Here is a 19566-nt window from a genome sequence, read left to right on the forward strand (position 1 = left end):
GAGCGGGCCTACTAAGGAGACAGGCAAGACTTTGACACTCAAAGTTAAAATCAGACACAACTGGATTCAAATATAGAGTCTGCTATTAGCTGGTGGTCTTGAGTTGGACACTTGATTATCCCCAATACGTGTCCTTATCTGTAAATAAGGATCATAAGATCTATCACATAGGGTTATGGAGGGGATTGAGACACTGGCCCCTGAAATGGCAGCTTTAGTCACTTTAGTCAAATGGGGGAACTGACCCATTTGTCCTTGGGGATCCGGAAGGGTTTTCCAGGGCTGCAGGATAGTACGAGAGAGGGGCTGTTGGAGACCCTGGGCCTCTGTACTCTAGTGAATGGCAGATGGAGACCAGGGCTGAGCCTTGATCAGTGTGGACATTGTTCTAAGCTGGGTTTCCTCCTGGACAGGACCCAGGCTGGGGGCTGGGGCAAGAGCAACCAAGAAACCACATCCTGCCCTCGAATGCCTTGCGCCAAGGCAAAACAGGCTTCCTCAGCTGCAGCCTGCCCCTAGGAAAATTCCTATGTGTGTGTGTGGTGGTGACGGTGGTTGGAGGTGGGGACAGAGATACAGACAGGTAGACTGAGACAGACCAGGGGGAGAAGGGAGTGGGCTATATGAGCCCCCAGTTCCCAGGTATATGTGAGTGACCCTGTGTGTAACAGTCTGTGTGGGAATGAGTCCCTGTGTGTGCAACATCTCAGCATGCAACTGTGCATCTGACAGTGTCTATGTGTTTGTGACCCTGCATGTGATACTGTGTCTGTGGGAGGGTCTCTCTGTGTGTGTGTGTGTGTGTGTGTGTGTGTGTGTGTGTGTCTGTGGCATCTTGGTGTGTGAATGGGTGTCAACTAGTGTGTGTCTATATGTGCAGGAGAGATAGTGTGCATGTGAGAGTGTCTGTGTGTTCCTCTGTGTGTGTGTGTGTGTGTGTGTGTTGGGGACAGTGTCTCAGCATATGACTGTGTACCTGGCAGTATGTGAGTGATTGTGTGTGGTGGGAGAGAGTCTGTGTCAGTGTCTCAGTATTGGGAATGTGCTTGGGGGCGTGTGTGATGATGCGTGTGACAGTGTGTCCACGTGGGGGTTTTTGTGACTGTAAGAACATGTGTGTAGTATTCCTTTTCCTGTCCTTTCATTCAGATATCTAAAGCCCTTAGGGAAAAAAATAGATTGTAAGCTCTGAACTTTTGAAAAAGAAAGAAAGAAAGAAAGGAAGGAAGGAAGAAAGAAAGAAAAAAGAAAGAAAGAAAGAAAGAAAGAAAGAAAGAAAGAAAGAAAGAAAAACAAGGGGCTGTCAAAGAGACAGGGGTCTGTTGATGGAAGGGGTGATTTGACTTCTGGGAGGTGACACAGAGGAAGGAGGTTGGGGTCCTGGGAGGAGATGCCAGGGAACCTGAGGGGCTGGACTTAGTTGGGGGCCTCCAGAAATTTGAGCTGGAATCCCTCCTTCCTCCTTCTGAGAGGCCCTCCTGCATGTCTCCCACCTCTGTGCCACCCCCTTCCCGTCACCAGAATGGTCCCCAGAGAAGGAAAGAATCTGATACACTTATTCGCACTGCGAAATAGGAGGTGCCTTTCAGGTTGGCAGCCAGTGTTTGGAGAGGGAGCCCCTTCCTGGGGTGTTGGAAGGCCCGCCACCCCGGGGGCTTCCACTCCACCTGCTTCCTTCTCTGCTGTCCTTCCTTCCAAAGCTGCCTGCTTGTACAGGGCTTGAGAAGTCACAAAGATTTTCACCTGCTTTGTCTTGTTGGATCTGTGCAGTGTGAGAAGAATGATATGCCCATTTTATGGACGGCAGAACTGGTAACTGATGAGGAAACTGAGGTCCTAAAAGATAGTGTGTCCCACAGTCCTGCATTAACAGAGCTGGGATTTAGACCAAGAACTTGCAAATCGCTGTCCAGTGCTCCTTCCTGTAGACCACACCACTCCCTCCTGGTGTCCTCTTTCCTGTTTCCTGCTTCCTCCCAAAACTCCTGAATCTGAGGGATGCCCCTTCCTTCTTGTAACCTCCAACCCAGGCGTCGTCCCTACGTGCCTTCATCCACCTCAGAGAGATCCCATGAAGCCTGTCAAGTCTTGATTCTAGAAACTGCCATCCTGCCCTTACTGTGGCCCCTTAGACCGCACCCCCCCGCCCCAAACCCTGCCCTGCTCTCCTGGTCAGCTGTGCTGCCTTGTGAGGGACAGGGACATCTGGATTGCATCCTCCCTGCTCCCCAGAACCCACAGCCCCACCTTGTCAGGCTTGCAGCAGGGACTTATGTTGTGGGAGGATGAAATGGAGGAGTGGGGGACACTGGTGGGCAGGGCCTTGCCCCTCCTCACCGGGCATGGGGTCCCAAGCCTCCTCCCTGCTTCTCTTTGCCATTGGCTGTGGTTACTGCTGGAAGATCTCACAAATTAAGCCGAATGATTGGTCATTGGACACGAAAATATATTCGTTTCCTCTTTCTGGGAATATGTTGATCCTAGAAGTGAGGAAGGGGTGGGGCCCCAGTCCCCAGAAAGCCTGGTCACTCCCTCCCACTCTGCCCTGTCCTCTAAACAGCAGAAATCATGGGGATTGCTGCCATTAACTGAGCCTTCTCCGTGTGCCCACCATCCTAAGCATTAACTCAGTCCTCACAGCCATCCCATGGGGGAGGGGCTGCTGTTCCCATTTGCACAAATGTAAGCTGAGCCTAAAACATACAACTCTTGCACTTGGTTGCAAACCTGATGTCTGGGTGAGCCAGGTCCAGGCCCAGATCTGAGCCCAAGGCCAGGGTTGTTCAGCCTCCACTATGTTACCTGGGCACCCAGGCCCTATGGCACTGGGTGGCCCCAGCCTCATGTACTCAGCCTTTCCCCAGACCAGAACCTCCCATCTGTCCCAGGGCCTGCCACCACTCTCTCCCTGCCCCCCAAAATCCTCCTGATAACAGTCCACAACTCTCCTCTGCTCTCCGGAGCACTGATGTCCCCACCTCTGTGCCTTTTCCCTGCTGTGCCCTCCTGCTGAAGTGCCCCCCCTCCTCCTTGCTAGCCCAGTCTGCCTCCAACCCCCTTCACCCCAGCCCCACCTCACAGTCCCCAGTCCCTCAGGCCTCTTGAGTCTGCACTGAACCCTGCCCCAACCACTCCCTGAACACTTTCACCCACGGCCTTCCCTGTTATGTCACTTGTCCTGTAAAGCATTGACCCCCAAGTAGCCAGAGGACTCTCTCAGGCAGGGCTCCTGCAGTCACCTTTATACTCCCTGCGTTCCCCTCCACCCACGACCACCCAGAACCTGGCACAGTTATGGTTTCTGTAAATACGAGGCATGGGAGAGGCCAGAAGTCTGGGTAGTTTGCACTGTGTGTGTGCTGCAGGGGTGGGATGAAGGCTCGAAGGTATTTAGAAACCCTGATCTGGTGCAGGGAGGGGCAAATACTCTTACTGTCAGGAATCCCTTACCTAATGGGGAGCCACAGCCCCATCCTCAGGGAGCCCCAGTCTGAAGGAGACACAGCCCCATCCTTAGGGAGCCCCAGTCTGAGGGGAGACACAGCCCTGACTCGGGATCCCCAGTCTGAAGGAGACACAGCCCCATCCTCAGGGAGCCCCAGTCTGAATATAGTTTTATGTCCACAGCTCTGCTCAGAGTAGGTGACAGCACTGCCCTGGGGTGCAGGAGGCCAGATTGGCCTTCATGGCTGTCGTTAACCCCTCCCCCTGCCTCTGGGGAGAACTGGCTTCCATAGCCTCTCTGCCTGCCCCAGACACACCTTCTGCCCCAGTTCCCAGCAGTGACCTTGTGTGTTGTCTGCTTTCATTCTAGAAACAGAAACCAAGGGGGATTTCTCCGTCTCTCTGCCCTCCACCCCCAGCAGCTGCTGCATTTAGGGGCAGCATGGAAGAGTCCTTCACCAGGAGAAGAGGGAAGAAGGGAGAAGGGAAACGGGGTGGCGGGGTTGATCCACCAGGACTTGCTCTGATGAAAACTGTGCCACCTCCTCAGCGGTGGCTAACATCATGGACAACACCTTTGCAGCTGTTATGTTTGATTTCTTGTTCTTTTTTTCCCCAAGCCAATACAGTTGACCTTTGCCCTCAGAAGAGCTCTGTCCTTCAGGGTAGCCCCTGCAGCCTTGGCACACTAATGCCAAGGATGCTGCTGGGGCTCAGAGTGAGCTGGGCCCTTCCATGGGGCCTCCGAGGCAGCAGGGGGTGAGCAAGGCAACCCAAGTCTCTCAGGGAGGTGTGTGATAAGCCAGCTAGAACCTGAGACCGGATCCAGCATGTGCCCCGAATGCTACAAGGCAAGGGGGCAAGCTTCTAAACAGAAGCTATTTTAATTTCAGCACACGCGGACATTTTTGTGATTTCAAAAAGCAAAATGTTGTTTTAAATTATGTATAGGTCCTACATTTTATACGTGGGGCTCTTGGGTCATTTCAGCATCTGCAGCCTCTAAAGGACGAATATTTATAATTTGTAAGGCTGTTCAGGAAAAAACTAAAAAGAACGACAACCCCAAGACATAGCTGAAGGAAGTGCACAAAAACACTCAGAAGGAATGGTGGATTCTCAGTGGGATGGGTCTGTTTGGGTCTGTGTGCTAAAAAGCCATTTCGGTGACCTCACTGGAAGCGGAGGCTCAGCTCTCCCTACTCACAGGTGAGGGGATCCCTCCCATTACACGCGTGACTTCAGTGTTCTGGAACCTCCCTGACCCCTTCACCTCATGTCCTCAGGACTCTTCCTTTGGGTGGATAGAAGCTGGGTTGAATATTAGATTTGGTTGTTGCGTCAGAGGGGAGCATGGGGCGGCAGGGTGGGGGGCTGTGTTGAGTGCATTTTGGAGGAGGAACGCTAATGGCGGATATCCCAGCTCTCTGTAACCCTGAACGCCATCCCCACCCAGCCCCAGCCCACCTTGCGACATTCCACCATGGTCGCTGATCTGAAGGACTCCAGATTCTAGCCTTAACTCTGCTTCCTGGGGGGCTGTGCACCCTTGATTCAGTTCCTCTCCCACTCTGGCCTGTGTGTCTTCTTCTAGAATGGTTGAAAGTGCAGGAAGCCCTCAGGCAGGCTGAATAGGTGCCAGAAGGAGCTTAGAGTCCTGGAACCTCAGAAAGTCTCTCTCCTAAGTGAGATCAGAGACCACGAATGAGACACACACTCTCCTTTCCTCCTTCATCCACCCACCTCCCCAAAAGCATCAATTTAGCAGACATTTGCTGGGTACTTGTGACACATCAAGCTGTGCACCAGTCCCCTGGGAGGAATGAAGATGTCAAACCATCCACCTGGAGCCCCGGGTGGCAGTGACTTATTCTCGCTCTCTTTCAGAGGTGGCTGATGCCTGGCAGAGTTTGGGGCTTTGAGGTTTCATGGAGATCGAGAAACCAAGTGTGTTAGGGGGTGAGGGGGCAGGAGAGGGGCTGGCTGAACCCACAGGCCTCCCATGTATGCCCTCCCCCCAGGGTGCCGCTGTGTCCCTCTGGGAGACGGTGCAGAAATGGCGAGAATACCGACGCCAGTGCCAGCGCTCCCTGACTGAGGATCCACCTCCCGCCACAGGTGAGTCCAGGTGGGCTCCCCACTTTTAGTGCTCCCCACCCAACCAACTTCTGGAGGACTTTGATGAACTCAACGTCCATGGCTGGGAGACCTTTGCCTCTATAGGGTATCACCCCTGCCCTCTGCCTTCATCTCGTTGTCCAAGCTGCTGCTTCACCTGGATACCTTCCTTTCTACCGACCAAAATCTTCCTGTTCTTCAAAGTCCGCAGAAGCACTGCCTCCTCCAGAAAATCTTCCCCAGGACTTCTGCCATCATTTGGCTCTTACTGGTTTGCTGTAGTCTGCTTTGGGGTTGCTGTCTTATTTCTGTCTTAGCTGTCTTATCTGTGTATCCTTCCCCGCACCCCCGGCCAGCCCCCCAGCTAGAGCCTCTCAGAGCAGGCACCCGGCCTTTCCATTTTTGTCCTCAGCACCTCCCAGCCTGTGCGTGGACTGAGGGCTCCACAAACATATTTATAGGAATGAATGTTTCAGGGAGTTCATGAGGTGGTTTAAAGAGCACAGGATTGGAGCCCACTGGGCCTAGGTTGAAACCCTGACTGTAATTATAACACATGACCTAAAGAAGGTTATCTTAGGTGAGATCAGAGGGAAGGTGAGGTAACATTTCCCTCTCATCTGTGAAGTGCAATTTAAGAATAGGCCTATAAGGATTGTTCATTGAGCATGTACTATGTTCCATTATCTATGTAGCATACAGTCTTGATCCCACAAAGCCCCATGGGGCTGGAAATACTCCTGTTTTACAGATCAGGAAACAGACATTAAGTTACTTGCTCAAGGGCCTGCCACTGATAAATGGCAAGTGCCCCTGCTTGGCTCTTGCTGGATGGGGAAAGTGCTTGGCATACAGTAAGCATTCAGCAGAGGTTAGTGGCATGCAGCCTCCGAGAGGGGCGGGATCTTGGGGAAGGGAGGGAAAGGACCATGGCCAGTCACAAGCAGGGACTCAGAGACTGTTCTTTCTGCTCCTAGACTTGTTCTGCAACCGGACCTTCGACGAATACGCCTGCTGGCCAGATGGGGAGCCAGGCTCGTTCGTGAATGTCAGCTGCCCCTGGTACCTGCCCTGGGCCAGCAGTGGTGAGCCCCCTCCCCAACCTGGTACCTGCCCTGGGCCAGCAGTGGTGAGCCCCCTCCCTGACCTGGTACCTGCCCTGGGCCAGCAGTGGTGAGCCCCCTCCCCCACCTTCCCCTGTATCGAGGAGGCTGGGGTCAAGGCGCTGCTTCCTTTCCTCTGAGACACAGCCCTCCCCGCCCAGAATGTCTTTAGGCCTCCTAGTGAGTGGTCCACCTGCCTTGCCTGGGGTGCGGGGAGCAGTCAGCAGTGATAAGTTTCACGATGGCCTGAGGTACCACCTGGGTCTGGGCGTGAGGCCAGTGCTGGCAGGTGTGTGGGGAAGGGACAGTAAGTGTCTGAAGAGAAACGCAACCCCTTCCAATCCAGTAGTCAGGAAAGGAGCTAGGTGGGGACAGACTCTTGCGGGGAGGGAAGCTACCGAGGGTGTCTGCTGTGTGTATACGTGTATGTATGATATGTGTATGCAGGTGGCCCATACCTGGCAGTGACATTTAGCTACCTCCTCACTCTTTAGAGGTTCACTGGGAGGAGTGATCAGGGCATTGGTGGGGTGACGAACCCCACCAGACTCAGCCCTCCTCAGCTCACTCCTGCCTGCAAGGGGGACCTTGTACTGGGGAAGATGTGACTGGGTAGGTGGGAAGGTCATTTCATTGGGGGTACAGAGATTTGCAGAGGCTGCAAGAGGATCCCTGACTGGAGGATTAGTTAATGTGCCCCCCTATCTATCCCAGCCTCGCTTGCTGAGCCCAGCTTCACCCAGGCACCATGGGGGTAACAGGAGACAAGCACCCTCATGGCAAGGAGCTCCCAGTCTCCATAAGGGGAGAAAAGATATTGCCCTATCATCATCATCATCATCATTGTCATCATAGCCAATATTTAACGAGTACCTACTGTGTGCCAAGTCCTGCCCTAAAAGCAGGACTTTATAACTGCCCTGTGGTTATGCCTGCTGTACAGATGAGGAAACTGAGGCACAAAAAGTTTAAGTCACTTGTTCCAAATGATGTGGTCAATGGCAGAGCCAGGATTTGAATCCAGTTCACGCTCTTCTCATCACACCTTGAAGGGGCCAGAGCCCAAGCAGCAACTGGCCCAGAAGCAAGTGCGGGCATGAGGTTATGCTGTGGGGAAGCCAGGTGTCTTCCTGGAGGAGGTGGCCTGGTGGGGCCCAATGTAAGCTTCACCTTGGCATGTGGGACTGAAGTCAGATGAGGCCCAGGCAGGTCTCCTAAAAGTGCTGTCTCCTTGTCCACCCTCACAGTACACCCACCTCTCCCCAGGGAGCAGGGAGAGCCTGGGCCTGGAAGGAGGCAGGAGCCTGGGCCCATCAGTGGCCTGCCTTCTCCAATACTATCTGTTGGAAGCACTTTCCACGCTACACTCTTTTCATCCTCACAACCCTGTGAGGCAAGTACTCTGATTACCCTCCCATTTTCAGATGGGGAAACTAAGGCACAGAGGTGCTCAGTGACTTTTGCAAGCTCACACAGCCATTAGTGGGCGACCCAGAAGCTTGGTTTAGAGTCAGTGTGGCTAATTGCTACACCAAAGGCTTCCTTGGGGGGGTGTGTGTGTGTGCCCTTGCATGTGGCTCTGGCCTGGAGGCAGGTGAATGGTCTGGATGCCCCCTGCTGTCTGGGCACACCTCTAGAGACGGGGATGAGCTGTCTGCCCGCTCCTGTGAACTCTGCAGTCTGGTGGTTCTGCTGACTAGCCGTGTGAGCAGGAGCAAGTTGCCAGGCCTCTCTGTGCCTTGGTTGACTCATCTGGGAGATGGTATAGAGCCAAGTGACATGGGTGTGGGGAGGACCACAGGGCCTTGAGAAACAGTAGCTGTTAATTTTTCCCACCTCCCTACACACCTTCCTGACTTCCTGCAATACACACACTTTCTCTGCCTCCCATAGATTTGAGACTGGCAGCTTGGCCAGCGTCTGCTGGGCCTCTAGACCCCAGGGAGCCAGGCGTAGGACAGGGCCCATCACTCAGCACTAAGCTGCCCCCAGCTCTGCCTGCCGCTTGCAGCTCCATCCATCACCTTTAATTTTATTTGAGCAGGAAATAGGTCCTGGTGGTGCCCGTTTATGAGCGAACATGGTTTTATTGCTTTCTCCATGAAGATAAGGGCCACTGCACAGGCCCCCTGCCAGCCTTTCCCCCACCCCGTCCCCCCGCCACTCACCGGGCTAGTTTACTCCCTTTTTTGACACTCGGAATCACCGACTCTGCCTCCCTCTCCCCACTCCCTGAGTCAGGGATGCACAGAGACACCTACCACAGGCTCAAGCTGCATAATTGCTGTCTCTGGCCTGTCCTGGAGCTTTCCTTGGCAAAGGTTGGCAGCGGGGGTTTCCCTGACCCCCACTCAGGTGTGTGGGAGCAGTTCTGAAGAAGGGGACGGTTCTGGAGCTTTCTTGGGCTGATCAAGGGAGTAGCCTGTGGAGAAACGTCAGTGTGCCCTGGTGTCAGGGAGAAGGAAGGGGGTTATCTCAGGCAGGGTCCTGGCAGAAAACATACTCAGTTGGCAATTTGGAGTGAATTTAATGTTGAGGAGGGGTCATTTTCAGAGGCTGGGCAAGGTAAAGGGATCAATAAGGCATATAAAGCACCAGGGACTATAACAATGGAGAGCTCGAGCACCCCTAGACCTGAGAAGTAAGGGACAAGAATGGGGCTTGGGGGTCCCCATGACAGCTGGCTACACTGGAGAAGCCACCCAGCAGGGCTGTGGCCACAGAGGGGACAAAGTCACTGGCAAACCTCAAATCAAGGCAGGGAGGGAGCAGGGGAGAACACCCAGCCTCTCTTTCCCTCTGCCCTTCCATCTTCTGCCAATGCCTCCCACTGGCCCAACCCAACGGAGGCCCAGGAAGCCGAGGGGTGCTGTCCCATGGCTCAGGCTTCTAGAGTTCAGAATGGAGCAGAGGAGTGGTGACCTGAGAAAGAGAAAAGTCAGAACAATCACCAGCCCCCTGAGCTGGATTGTGTTAGGAGCTAGGGGTGCCACTGAGACCTTAGAGGTGTGTGTGTGCGTTGGGGAGAAGGGGGGTGACCCCCCTCCATGGAGCTGAAGGTCGGCTCAGCAGCCCGGGCAGTCGTACTGAGGGAGGCCAGTGCCACCCCTTCTGCCAAGAGTGTGGCGGCATTAGGAAGGCTTCCAGGGACAGGTGACACTGGCGCCAGACCTGAAAGAACAGGCAGATGCAGAAGGGAAAAGGAAGCTCCTCCAAGGAGTGAGGGTCCCAGGCAGCACCCTGGACATGGGGCCAGGCCGCGGGCCTCGGAATTACGCAGTGTCCTGGAGAAGCCAGCCAAGCCCTTGAGTTCTGACCCCTCTAATTGAGAACTTGGGTCTCAGGATCGTGCAGAGAGAGCAGGAGCAGATGAGTCAAAGACAGAAGATGTTCAAAGGAAATGGCTGGTACAAACGAGACTGGGAGGAGAAGGCTGAAGTGGCTTCAGAGAGCCTGTTGGCTGCCAGAGGGCCCTTCAGCAGCCTCGTTTACCCACAAACAGCTGATCTGCTTGTTACAAATCATTCCAGCCTCATTAGCTACACCTCCTCCTGATCCCTACCTGTTTGTTAGCTTAGTTCTAATTATATGAGAGTCATAAAATGCTTTAAAAATAACCTGTAACTCACAGTTCTTGGAAACTCTGGCAGGTGCCTTCCCTGAGTAATGTTGAGCCTGGGGGCTTTTACGACAGCCTGGGGTTGCCAAGGGGAGACTGAGGCCCAAGCTTGTCCCCAGAGGAGTTCTGGCTGAAGTGGTGTCACAAGCTCCATCTCCAGCCTCAGTGAAGGAGTGCCCCTTCAAGAAACTGGCGTGGGGGAGGATGTTTCAAAGGTCTACTATGTACCGGGCACTTCACATGCTTTATCTTCTGCAAAGTCATTATGCTTCCCATTTTGCAGATAAGGAAACTGAGGCCTGAGGATGTGAAGGGACATGTCCAACGTCCCACAGCTGGTTGAAGGCAGAACCAGGATTTGAACTTGAGTCTGTGTTGTTCAGAACCTGAGCTCCTTCTCCTAAGCCCTGATGCTCTACGCTACCCTTCACCCTGGCCCTGAGCTGATGCCTTCATTTCCAGCCTGGCCGTTGACCCTCACCTCACTCCCTTGGGGAGGCCCTGTGCCTGGCCTCTCTGAGTCTCAGCTTCCGCATCTGTAAAATGGGGGCCCAGTAGTCCTTGCTGGCCACCTCGTTGCCAGGGTGCAGGAGCTAATGGATTCATGAGCGGCTCTCCACAGCACTGAGTGCCAGCATCCACGTGGAAGGGCGGCTGTTAGCTTGATTACAGGCGCCGCAGCAGCTTCCGGGAGGGGAAGTGTTTAATTGGGGGTTTTATTTCCAGCAGCAGGGTCTGGCTTAATGAAATATCCCTGGGCCTCCTGGCATGTGGCTGCCCTGCTGCCTCCCTGTGTTGACAAGCCTTGAGCCAAATCCCTGGCTGTGATTTACCAGCTCCTCCCAAGCCAGATAAAGCTGGGTTGATAAGTAGGGCTCTGCCCTGACCCACCCCACCTCCAGCCAAGGTGGGCATCTGGGGATCATGGGCCCAGCCAGGAACCAGCCTGGCTTTTAATATTTGATGCTAATGAAGGGTAATTGACAGATGCACTTGCACAGGCTCGCTGAGCAAGGGACACAGTGATCCTTTGACTCTGTGCCAGTAATGCACACATCTGTGCACACACCACCTCCCCACTCTCCCAGCTGGCTCTGAACAGAGGGCGCGGGACTGGTGGAGCTGCCGGGGGTCCGCACTGGCAAGGGGGCCTGCTGGCAGTAGACTGAATGTTGAGAAATCTGAGCCCAGAGGAAGGGCAGAGGAGAACGGCACGTGCCACATTCTTTCCTATTAACAGCAAGTTTGGCTGCTAAGTTTAGGCCTCTGGACTAAGCTGGGGGTTTGAGTCTTGACTCTGCTACTTTCTAGTTGATGATCTTAGGCAAGTTGTTTGGCTTCTCAGTGGCTCAGTTTCTTCATATGTAAAATGGGACTAACCGTTCCTACCTTGAAAGGTGGTTCTAATGTCTAAAGGGGTCAGGTGTACAGTAGGTGTTCAAAAACTGATTCTGTGAAGTCACAGCCTATGGAAAGAGCATGTAAGGAGCATGTTGTGAAGGAACCTGCAACAAGGCAGTGCCTACTATATGCCAGGCCCTGTGCCAGCTGTGGGAAGTGGGTCTTACTAGCATCACACGGTTGCAGGCTGAGTCCTGGGTATGTGGGTCTTTATATGGTTTGTGTGCCTGCGGTTCCATGGCTGTGTCTTCTTTTCCCTGGCCCCTCAACCTTCTTCCTTTCTCCTCATTTCCTCCCATCAAAGCAGGCTGCTAGAGCAGGCTCTGACACCATCTCATTCCGCATGGAGTCAGCTCAGGTCCCCATCACTGCTTTTGGGGGTATCTACAGGAGAACACTGATTTTGCCTCATGTCAGAAGACTTGGCCCTGGTGAAGAATCTCAGGCATCCATGCAGCAGATAAGAGAGGCATCTGGGGGCTTGAGAGGGGCCCTTCGCGTTGCTAAAATCAGACCACGTGCCTCCCCTTCTCTGCCATTGGGGGTACGCCTGATTTTGTTCATAAATGCGTTCGAAGGGTATTGGAACACCATCGTTCCCACTGCCGTCAGTTTCACCATTAGATTTTCAGGTTTTTGTTTTTCTCCCAGGTGAAGTATCTTTTAAAATGCAGGTTCTTCCAGAAGGAGTCATGCTGCAAGCTGACTCGCCCCACGGGGTTACCAGATCATTTCTGTGTCTTGAAGAGGGACCTGGTTTAGGGTTTGTTTGGGAAAGGAGCTGGGAAGGAGGAGAAGAAAGAGCAGGGAGGCTGTCCTGGCGTCTGGGATCAGGGTTAGGGAAGGGCAAGGTCCATTGGCAGGCCTTGCTGACAGTGCTGGAAGAGGCTGTCACCGGACTCTGCAGTTAAGTTGTCCCTGCCACATTTTTTGCTGGGGTGAAAAATAGAACTCCCAGACTAGATGGTTGCCCCTGTCCTGTGCCCCTGAGGGTCAGGCCCTGGGGCTGCCACAGTCCCCATCGTGCACACACACACACACACAGACACATAACACACACACACACACACACACCACACACACCACACATTAATGAAGCCTCTTCTCAGGAGACTCAGTTCTTTTTTTTTTTCTTTTGAGACAGTCTCCCTCTGTCGCCTAGGCTGGAGTACAGTGGCTCGATCTTAACTCACTACAACCTCCTACTCCCAAGTTCAAGTGATTTTCGTGCCTCAGCTTCCTGAGTAGCTGGGACTAGAGGCACGTGCCACCATGCCTGGCTAATTTTTTGTATTTTTTAGTAGAGATGGGGTTTCACCATGTTGCCCAGGCTGGTCTCGAACTCTTGAGCTCAGGCAATCCACCCGCCTCGGCCTCCCAAAGTGCTAGGATTACAGGCGTGAGCCACCACACCCAGCCGAGACCCAGTTCTGACTGCTGTCTCTCCACATGAACACTGACCAGCCACTGCCCCCAGTGGGCCTCTGCTGCCTTCTCCATTCTCTGGCCTTCACTCCCTCCTTCCTCCCACAGCTGGGAAAACTGGTCTTTAAAATCTTCTAGTCTTTTAGAATGTTGAACTCTTTTAAAGTTTGTCCTGGCTGCAGCTTCTCTCCTTGGTCCCCCTGTTCTTCCTACAGGTCAATATCCCCCCACCCTCTCACTGTGCCCTTTTGTCCCAAGTTCATTGGTCGTGGTGTCAAACTTAAGTTCCCCTACAGAGAGGCCAGGAACGAGCCATTTCCTCCTGGACGCAAGTAAGCAGCGGCCTCTATCAGCCTCACATCAAACCTGAGGCCACAGGCCAGACATCTCCCTGGTAGGTGGACATGCGGCATGGCAGGGGACAGCCTCTGCCGGGATGTGAATGGGCACAGGCAATGCCCCGCCTCGTCTCTGCAGGGCCTGTGTTGGATCTCTTGTTAGTTTCCATCTATGCTCTTCCTTTCTCAGGTCTTTTTTGTTTTTTCTGTGTGAGTCTTGATTCTCTGAAGACAGGGACGGTGCCACCATCCTCAGACAGGGGAGCTCCCTGAGGACAGGGGCTGGATTCCCTTCCTCTCTCCAAGGGCTATCTCTATTTCCAACCTATAATTAGAGTCTACGTGAAGGTAGGAGCTGGGTCTTCCCTTTTTCCATGGGGGATCTCCAAAGGCCAAGGCTGCATATGACCAGGAGGCTGTGTACTCCTTTTACACCAGGAGGTCCTTGCAGGTAGGTCTGTGTCTCCTCCATCAGATTAGAACTTCTTACGGGTAGGGCTGTCTCTCTCTCTCAGATCAGTGCTCTGTCTCCCTTCCCTTCTCTTGGGAACTCAGTGCCAACCTTGTTCCCAAGGTCTGCTCTCCCCAAGGAGTGTGGGAGGGAGGTGGGCGCTGAGTCCTAAAAATCAGAAATAGCGAGTGACTGTGGGGCAGGCACGGCTGCTGCTGGTCGGTGCCAGACCTTGTCAGTAGTGTGATTTGAGGCTGGAGGCAGGGACATGGAACTGAGCTAAACTCGTCTCATCTCAAAGACATGAATTCATTAAACTGTGTCCTAGGGTGGCCGAGAGGCAGGGTTGAGGGTGGAGCTGAGGAGCCCATACCTTGGTGATCGCGTCTTGTCCCTGGACCAACAGGGTATATGTCAGGGGAGGAAGGTCCAGGGGTGTGTGTGTGTGTGTGTGTGTGTGTGTGTGTGTGTGTGTAAAAAGAAGGGAAAAGGATGTCACTAACTCAGAGTGGTCTGTTCCGGGGGAGCAGGGATAGCCCTCTGGATGGGGGGAATGGGAGTGTCCAGCACTGGGCAGGCTGCCCTATTCTGGGCTGAGGCTCAGGGCCAGGTCTCCCCACCCCAGTGCCGCAGGGCCACGTGTACCGGTTCTGCACAGCTGAAGGCCTCTGGCTGCAGAAGGACAACTCCAGCCTGCCCTGGAGGGACTTGTCGGAGTGCGAGGAGTCCAAGCGAGGGGAGAGAGTGAGTCGAGTCGGGGTTCTGAGCCAGGGAGCGGGGAACCGTGTCTCAGGGCTCTTCACTGGAGCAAAGACCCCTTGGCTTTGGTGGGGGCATCTGTGGTCATTTCATCCATCTCCTTGCCTCTGGGGGCTTTGCACACCATGCTTTCTGGACAAAGGTGGTGTGTATTCACCTCTTTGGCCTTGGAACAGTGCCCAAGATATCCAAGAACCATCGCCAGAGGTTACGGTTATTCTCTTTCTTGGTCCTGGTGAATCCTGACTTGGGGCCCCAGCTCTGCCTCTCTCCCATGGGAAGGAAGATTGTGGGAAGAGGGCCATGGGCTGCCCATGTACACGTATGTCCCCCGTGTGCCACAGAGCTCCCCGGAGGAGCAGCTCCTGTCCCTCTACATCATCTACACGGTGGGCTACGCACTCTCCTTCTCTGCTCTGGTTATCGCCTCTGCAGTCCTCCTCGGCTTCAGGTAAGGTGGCCCGGACCCCGGGAGGGGGCCGCTTCATCATAACTCCCCCAGATAGAGGAATGAAGCAGCCCAACACCAAATCAAAGCAACAGCGCAGCACATTCGTCCTTCTCTCAAGAGCTCTCTAGAGAGCCCTGACCATAGAATATGAGGTTGAAAACACAGGAAATGATACTGTGTTCTTAGTCTAGTCTCCACTATGTAAATGTGTGCATATGTACTGCAAAAAAGAACAAAAATACTGCACATGCACCACCAACCTCAAAACCTTAACCATCGATGATGGGATTATGGAAAATCCCAGGAGATCTTCTCCATTGAACATGTGTAACTTTAATAATCAAGAATTCAGTATGATTTTAGAAAAGATCTTGGGGATTAGAGATCCTCTTCCCTTTGGAGCTCTTCAGCCCCAGTGGAAAAGTTCCTCCTTAGGTCTAACCTAGATGAGATGTTCCTTCCAAACTAGGAGCTGGGAACAGAGTATGAGGTTCTTCCCACTCCTCTGCACTTGGTGGAGGTGGGCCAGGGGGACTGGGTTCAAAGAGGGAAGGGATTCTGAGAGAATGAGACCTCAGGACACCAGGCAGCAAGAGCAGGAGAGGTGGCATTCCCCCTCCTACCAAGGCACCTGGCACAGTCCTGGGCACACGGTGCTCAATAAATGGATTCACTCAATGAATACTCCCCTCTTTTATTATGAAATATTCCAGTGATTCAAAAATGTAATGACTGATATTATGATCACGTATGCACACACCATCCAGCCTAAGAAATAACACGTCCCATAGTTACACTTCTCTGAGTAACCCTCTCCAATCCCATCCCTCTCCCTGCCCTACACCCATCAGGGGTAAGCCCGGAATGTGACTCTTTTAATTTCCACACATTTCCTTGTACTTTTACCACATTTGAGAGTAGCTATAGAAATATATAGCAAGGTTCTGTGTATTTTTAATAGTGTGTTGAACATATTTGTCTCAGTCTTTTCCTGCTGCTATAGCAAAATACCTTAGACTGGGTAATTTCTAAATAACAGCAATATATTCCTCACAGTTCTGAAGGCTGTGAAGTCCAAGATCAAGGCACCAGCAGATTCCATGTCTAGTAAGTGCTTGTCCTCTCTTTCCAAGATGGCACCTTCTCACTGTGTCCTCACATGGCAGTAGGGCAGATGGGTGAAAAGCTCTCACAGACACCCTCAGGTCTCTTTTATAAGGTACTAATCCCATTCGTGAGGGCAGAGCCTTCATCAGCCTAATCACCTAAAGGCTTCACCTTTTCATGCTATTGCCTTGGGGACTAAGTTCCAACATGAAGTTTGGAGTGACACAACATTCAAACCATAGCATTCTACCCCGGCCCCCCAAAATTCCTGCCTTCCTCACATACAAAATACATTCATTTAATCCCAATGGCTCCAAAGTCTTAATTCATCCCAGCATTAACTTTAAAGTCTAAGTCCAAAGTCTCATCTAAATATTATTTAGATCAGGTATGTGTGAGACTCAAGGGATGAGTCCTCCTGAAGGAAATTTCTCTCTAGCTGTGAGCTTATGAAATCACTGAAGTTATGTGCTTCCAAAATGAAATGGTGTGGCAGGCATTCTCATTTCATAGGATAGACATTCTCATTTCAAAAGGGAGCAATAGGGCTGGGTGTGGTGGCTCATGCCTGTAATCCTAGCTAATTGAGAGGCTAAAGTAGGAAGCCTGCTTGAGGCCAGAGATTGGAGACCAGCCTGAGCAAAGTAAGAGACCATTAAATAAATACAATTGTTTATTTTTTATCTGGAAAAAAATAAAGAATTAAAATTAAAATCAAAAAAGGGAAAAATAGGAAGGAAGAAAGGGGTAACTGGTTCCAAGTAAATCCAGACTTAACGGGACAAACAACATTAAATCTTAAAGCTTGAGAAATATCTTCTTTGACTCAGTGTCCTGCCTTCCTGATATAGAGGTGGGAGTTGGGTCCCCAAATCTCCCTGAAGCCCCACTCGCACAGCTTTGCTGGGTTCAGCTCATGTGGCAGCTCTCACAGGCTGGAGTTGTGTGCTGGTGATCTACCAGTCTGGCGTCTTGGGGGAGAATCTTGCCCCCCATGACTCTGCTACTCATTGCCCTAATCAGGACTCTGTAGCGGCCTTGCCCCTGTGCCTTAACTACTATAGATTTATTAGAAACCTCCACTCTGCCTGGGCCCTGAGGCTCTCCAGAACATCCTTTGAAATCTAGGTCTTCCTGGATTTCAAAGAAGTAGCTATTTTCCCTACAGCTCTTGCACTCTGTGTGTCTTTAGAGTTCGCACCACATGAACACTGCCAAGGTTTACTGCTACGTCCTCCAGAGGGATGGCCTGAGTTATACCTGGGCCCACTTGAGCCACAGCTAGGGTAGCCAAGGAGCACCGCACCCAAGTGTAGGGAGCAGAGACAGGAGGTGGCCCTGGGCAGTGACTTCCAATGCCTCACAGTGTCCTGGGCTCCTCCCCCAAAACTGTTCTGCTCTCAAGGCCCTGACATCTGGGCCTAAAGGTCTCTGAAATGCATTCAGGGTCATTCTTCCATTTTCTGGATGAATGGCACCTGGCTTTCCTCTATCCATACTAATCTTATTAAATGTTCACTTGACCACACCTTTGATATTGTCTCCTAAACATGCTTTTGCATTCTTTACAATTTGGCCAGACTGAGAACTTTCCAAATCTTTAAGTTCTTCTTCTCTTTTGATTATAAATTCCATCTTTCATTTCTCTCTTTTCATATTTTGCTATAAGCAGTCAAGAGCAGCCATGCTGTACCCTCAACACTTTGCTTAGAGATTTCTACCACCAAATATTCTATTTCATTGCTCATAAGTCTTTGCTCCCACGAAACACTTGGACATAGACACAATTCGGCCAAGTTCTTTACCACTTTATAACAAAAAAATGGCATTTCCTCCAGTTTCCAATGCCGTGCTCCTCATTTCTATCTCAGACCTCAGCAGAATGGCCTTTACTGTTCATATTTCTACCATTATTATGTTCACAACCACTTAGATAATCTGCGAAGATTGAAATTTTCTACGTAGCTCTCATCTTATTCTGAGCTCTCACCAGAATCACCTTGTATGGCCCATTTGTGGAAACATAGACTTTTTTCTAGCCCACCATCCAGGTCCACGTTTTTAGGTGTTTGTTACACGACTCCCCAATCTTGGTACCAATTTCTATCTCAGTCTGTGCCTGCTGTTATAACAAAATACCTTAGACTGGGTATCTTTTGAATAATAGAAATTTATTTCTCATAATTTAGAGGGTGGGAAGCCCAAGATCAAGGCACCAGGGTTTGATGTCTAGTAAGGGCTTGCTCTCTGCTTCTGAGATGGTGTCTTCTCACTGTGTCCTCACATGGTGGGGAAGGAGTGAACACTCTGCCCTCACATCACAGAAGGCAAAAGGGCAAAAGGGATCACAAACTCATGTAGGCCTCTTTTATGAGGGCACTAATTCCATTCTTGAGAGCAGAGCCCTCACGAGCTAATCATCTTCTGGAGGCTTCACCTCTTAATACTATTCTTGCATTAAGGATTAAGTTTTATCATGAATTTTGGAGGAACACAACATTCAAATCATAGAAATATTTTTCTGTAATTTTTTGGTCCAACGTTATGTTTGTGTGAGATTCATTCACATTGGCATGAGTAGTCCTGTTTTGTGGATTTTTAACCACCATTCCATATTCCATTGTATAATACAGCACAGTTTATCTGTCAACCTTTTAATGGACATTTGAGTTGTTCTCTTTTTTTCTTTCTGAATTACAAATGTTGGTGCAATGTGCATTCTTACTTGTGCATTTCTCTGGGGCATATCCCTAGGAGTAGAATTGCCAGGTCTGACCACCACCTGCTTTCGCAATTTTACTATGTTAAGTGGCTCTTCACAGTGGTCACACCAGTTTACCCTCTCATCAGTAATAACAGAGAGCTTCCTTTATCTAGCCTTATCACCGATATTTAGTGTCTTCAGACTTAATTGTTGCTAACCTGAAGTGTGTGAAATTGCCTTATGATTTTAATTTGCATGTTCCAGATTCCTGGAGAGATCAAGCTTTTTTTCTCGTGATTTATTCTGTGAGTTGCTTTTTCATATCCTTTGCTTACTTTTTCACTGGCTTATTTGGGTTTTTCTTTTCTATTTTACATATTCATTATATATTCTGGATACTTATCCAGGATTTACCCTCTCGTCAGTCTGTGGCTTATTTTTTCACTCATTTTATGGTTTTTTATGCACAGAAGTTCTTCATTTTAATGGAATAAAGTTTATCAATTTAGTATTGATAAATAAAATTTATCAATAAAGATCTACCAGTTGATAACAGTTAATTTTATTGATTGGTTTAAAATTATTCATTTTTTCCAAAGAACAAATGCTGGACAGTCTTATTAAGAAATCTTTCCTTGGCTGGGTG

The 19566-nt window shown here is 51.1% G+C and overlaps 1 protein-coding gene across 1 annotated transcript in view; it reads left to right on the forward strand.

Moving 5' to 3' along the window:
• The window catches only part of GLP1R (glucagon like peptide 1 receptor), a 55589-nt gene that overhangs the window by 19647 nt on the left and 16376 nt on the right, over positions 1 to 19566 (forward strand). The window contains exons 4-7 of the mRNA XM_058432178.1: positions 5466 to 5562; positions 6540 to 6647; positions 14525 to 14643; positions 15003 to 15109. Coding sequence (XP_058288161.1) covers positions 5466 to 5562; positions 6540 to 6647; positions 14525 to 14643; positions 15003 to 15109 — 431 coding nt within the window. The remainder of the gene's footprint in view (positions 1 to 5465; positions 5563 to 6539; positions 6648 to 14524; positions 14644 to 15002; positions 15110 to 19566) is intronic.

The sequence above is a fragment of the Hylobates moloch genome, unplaced genomic scaffold, assembly GCF_009828535.3.
Source record: "Hylobates moloch isolate HMO894 unplaced genomic scaffold, HMol_V3 SCAFFOLD_20, whole genome shotgun sequence".
Classification (NCBI taxonomy): domain Eukaryota; kingdom Metazoa; phylum Chordata; class Mammalia; order Primates; family Hylobatidae; genus Hylobates; species Hylobates moloch.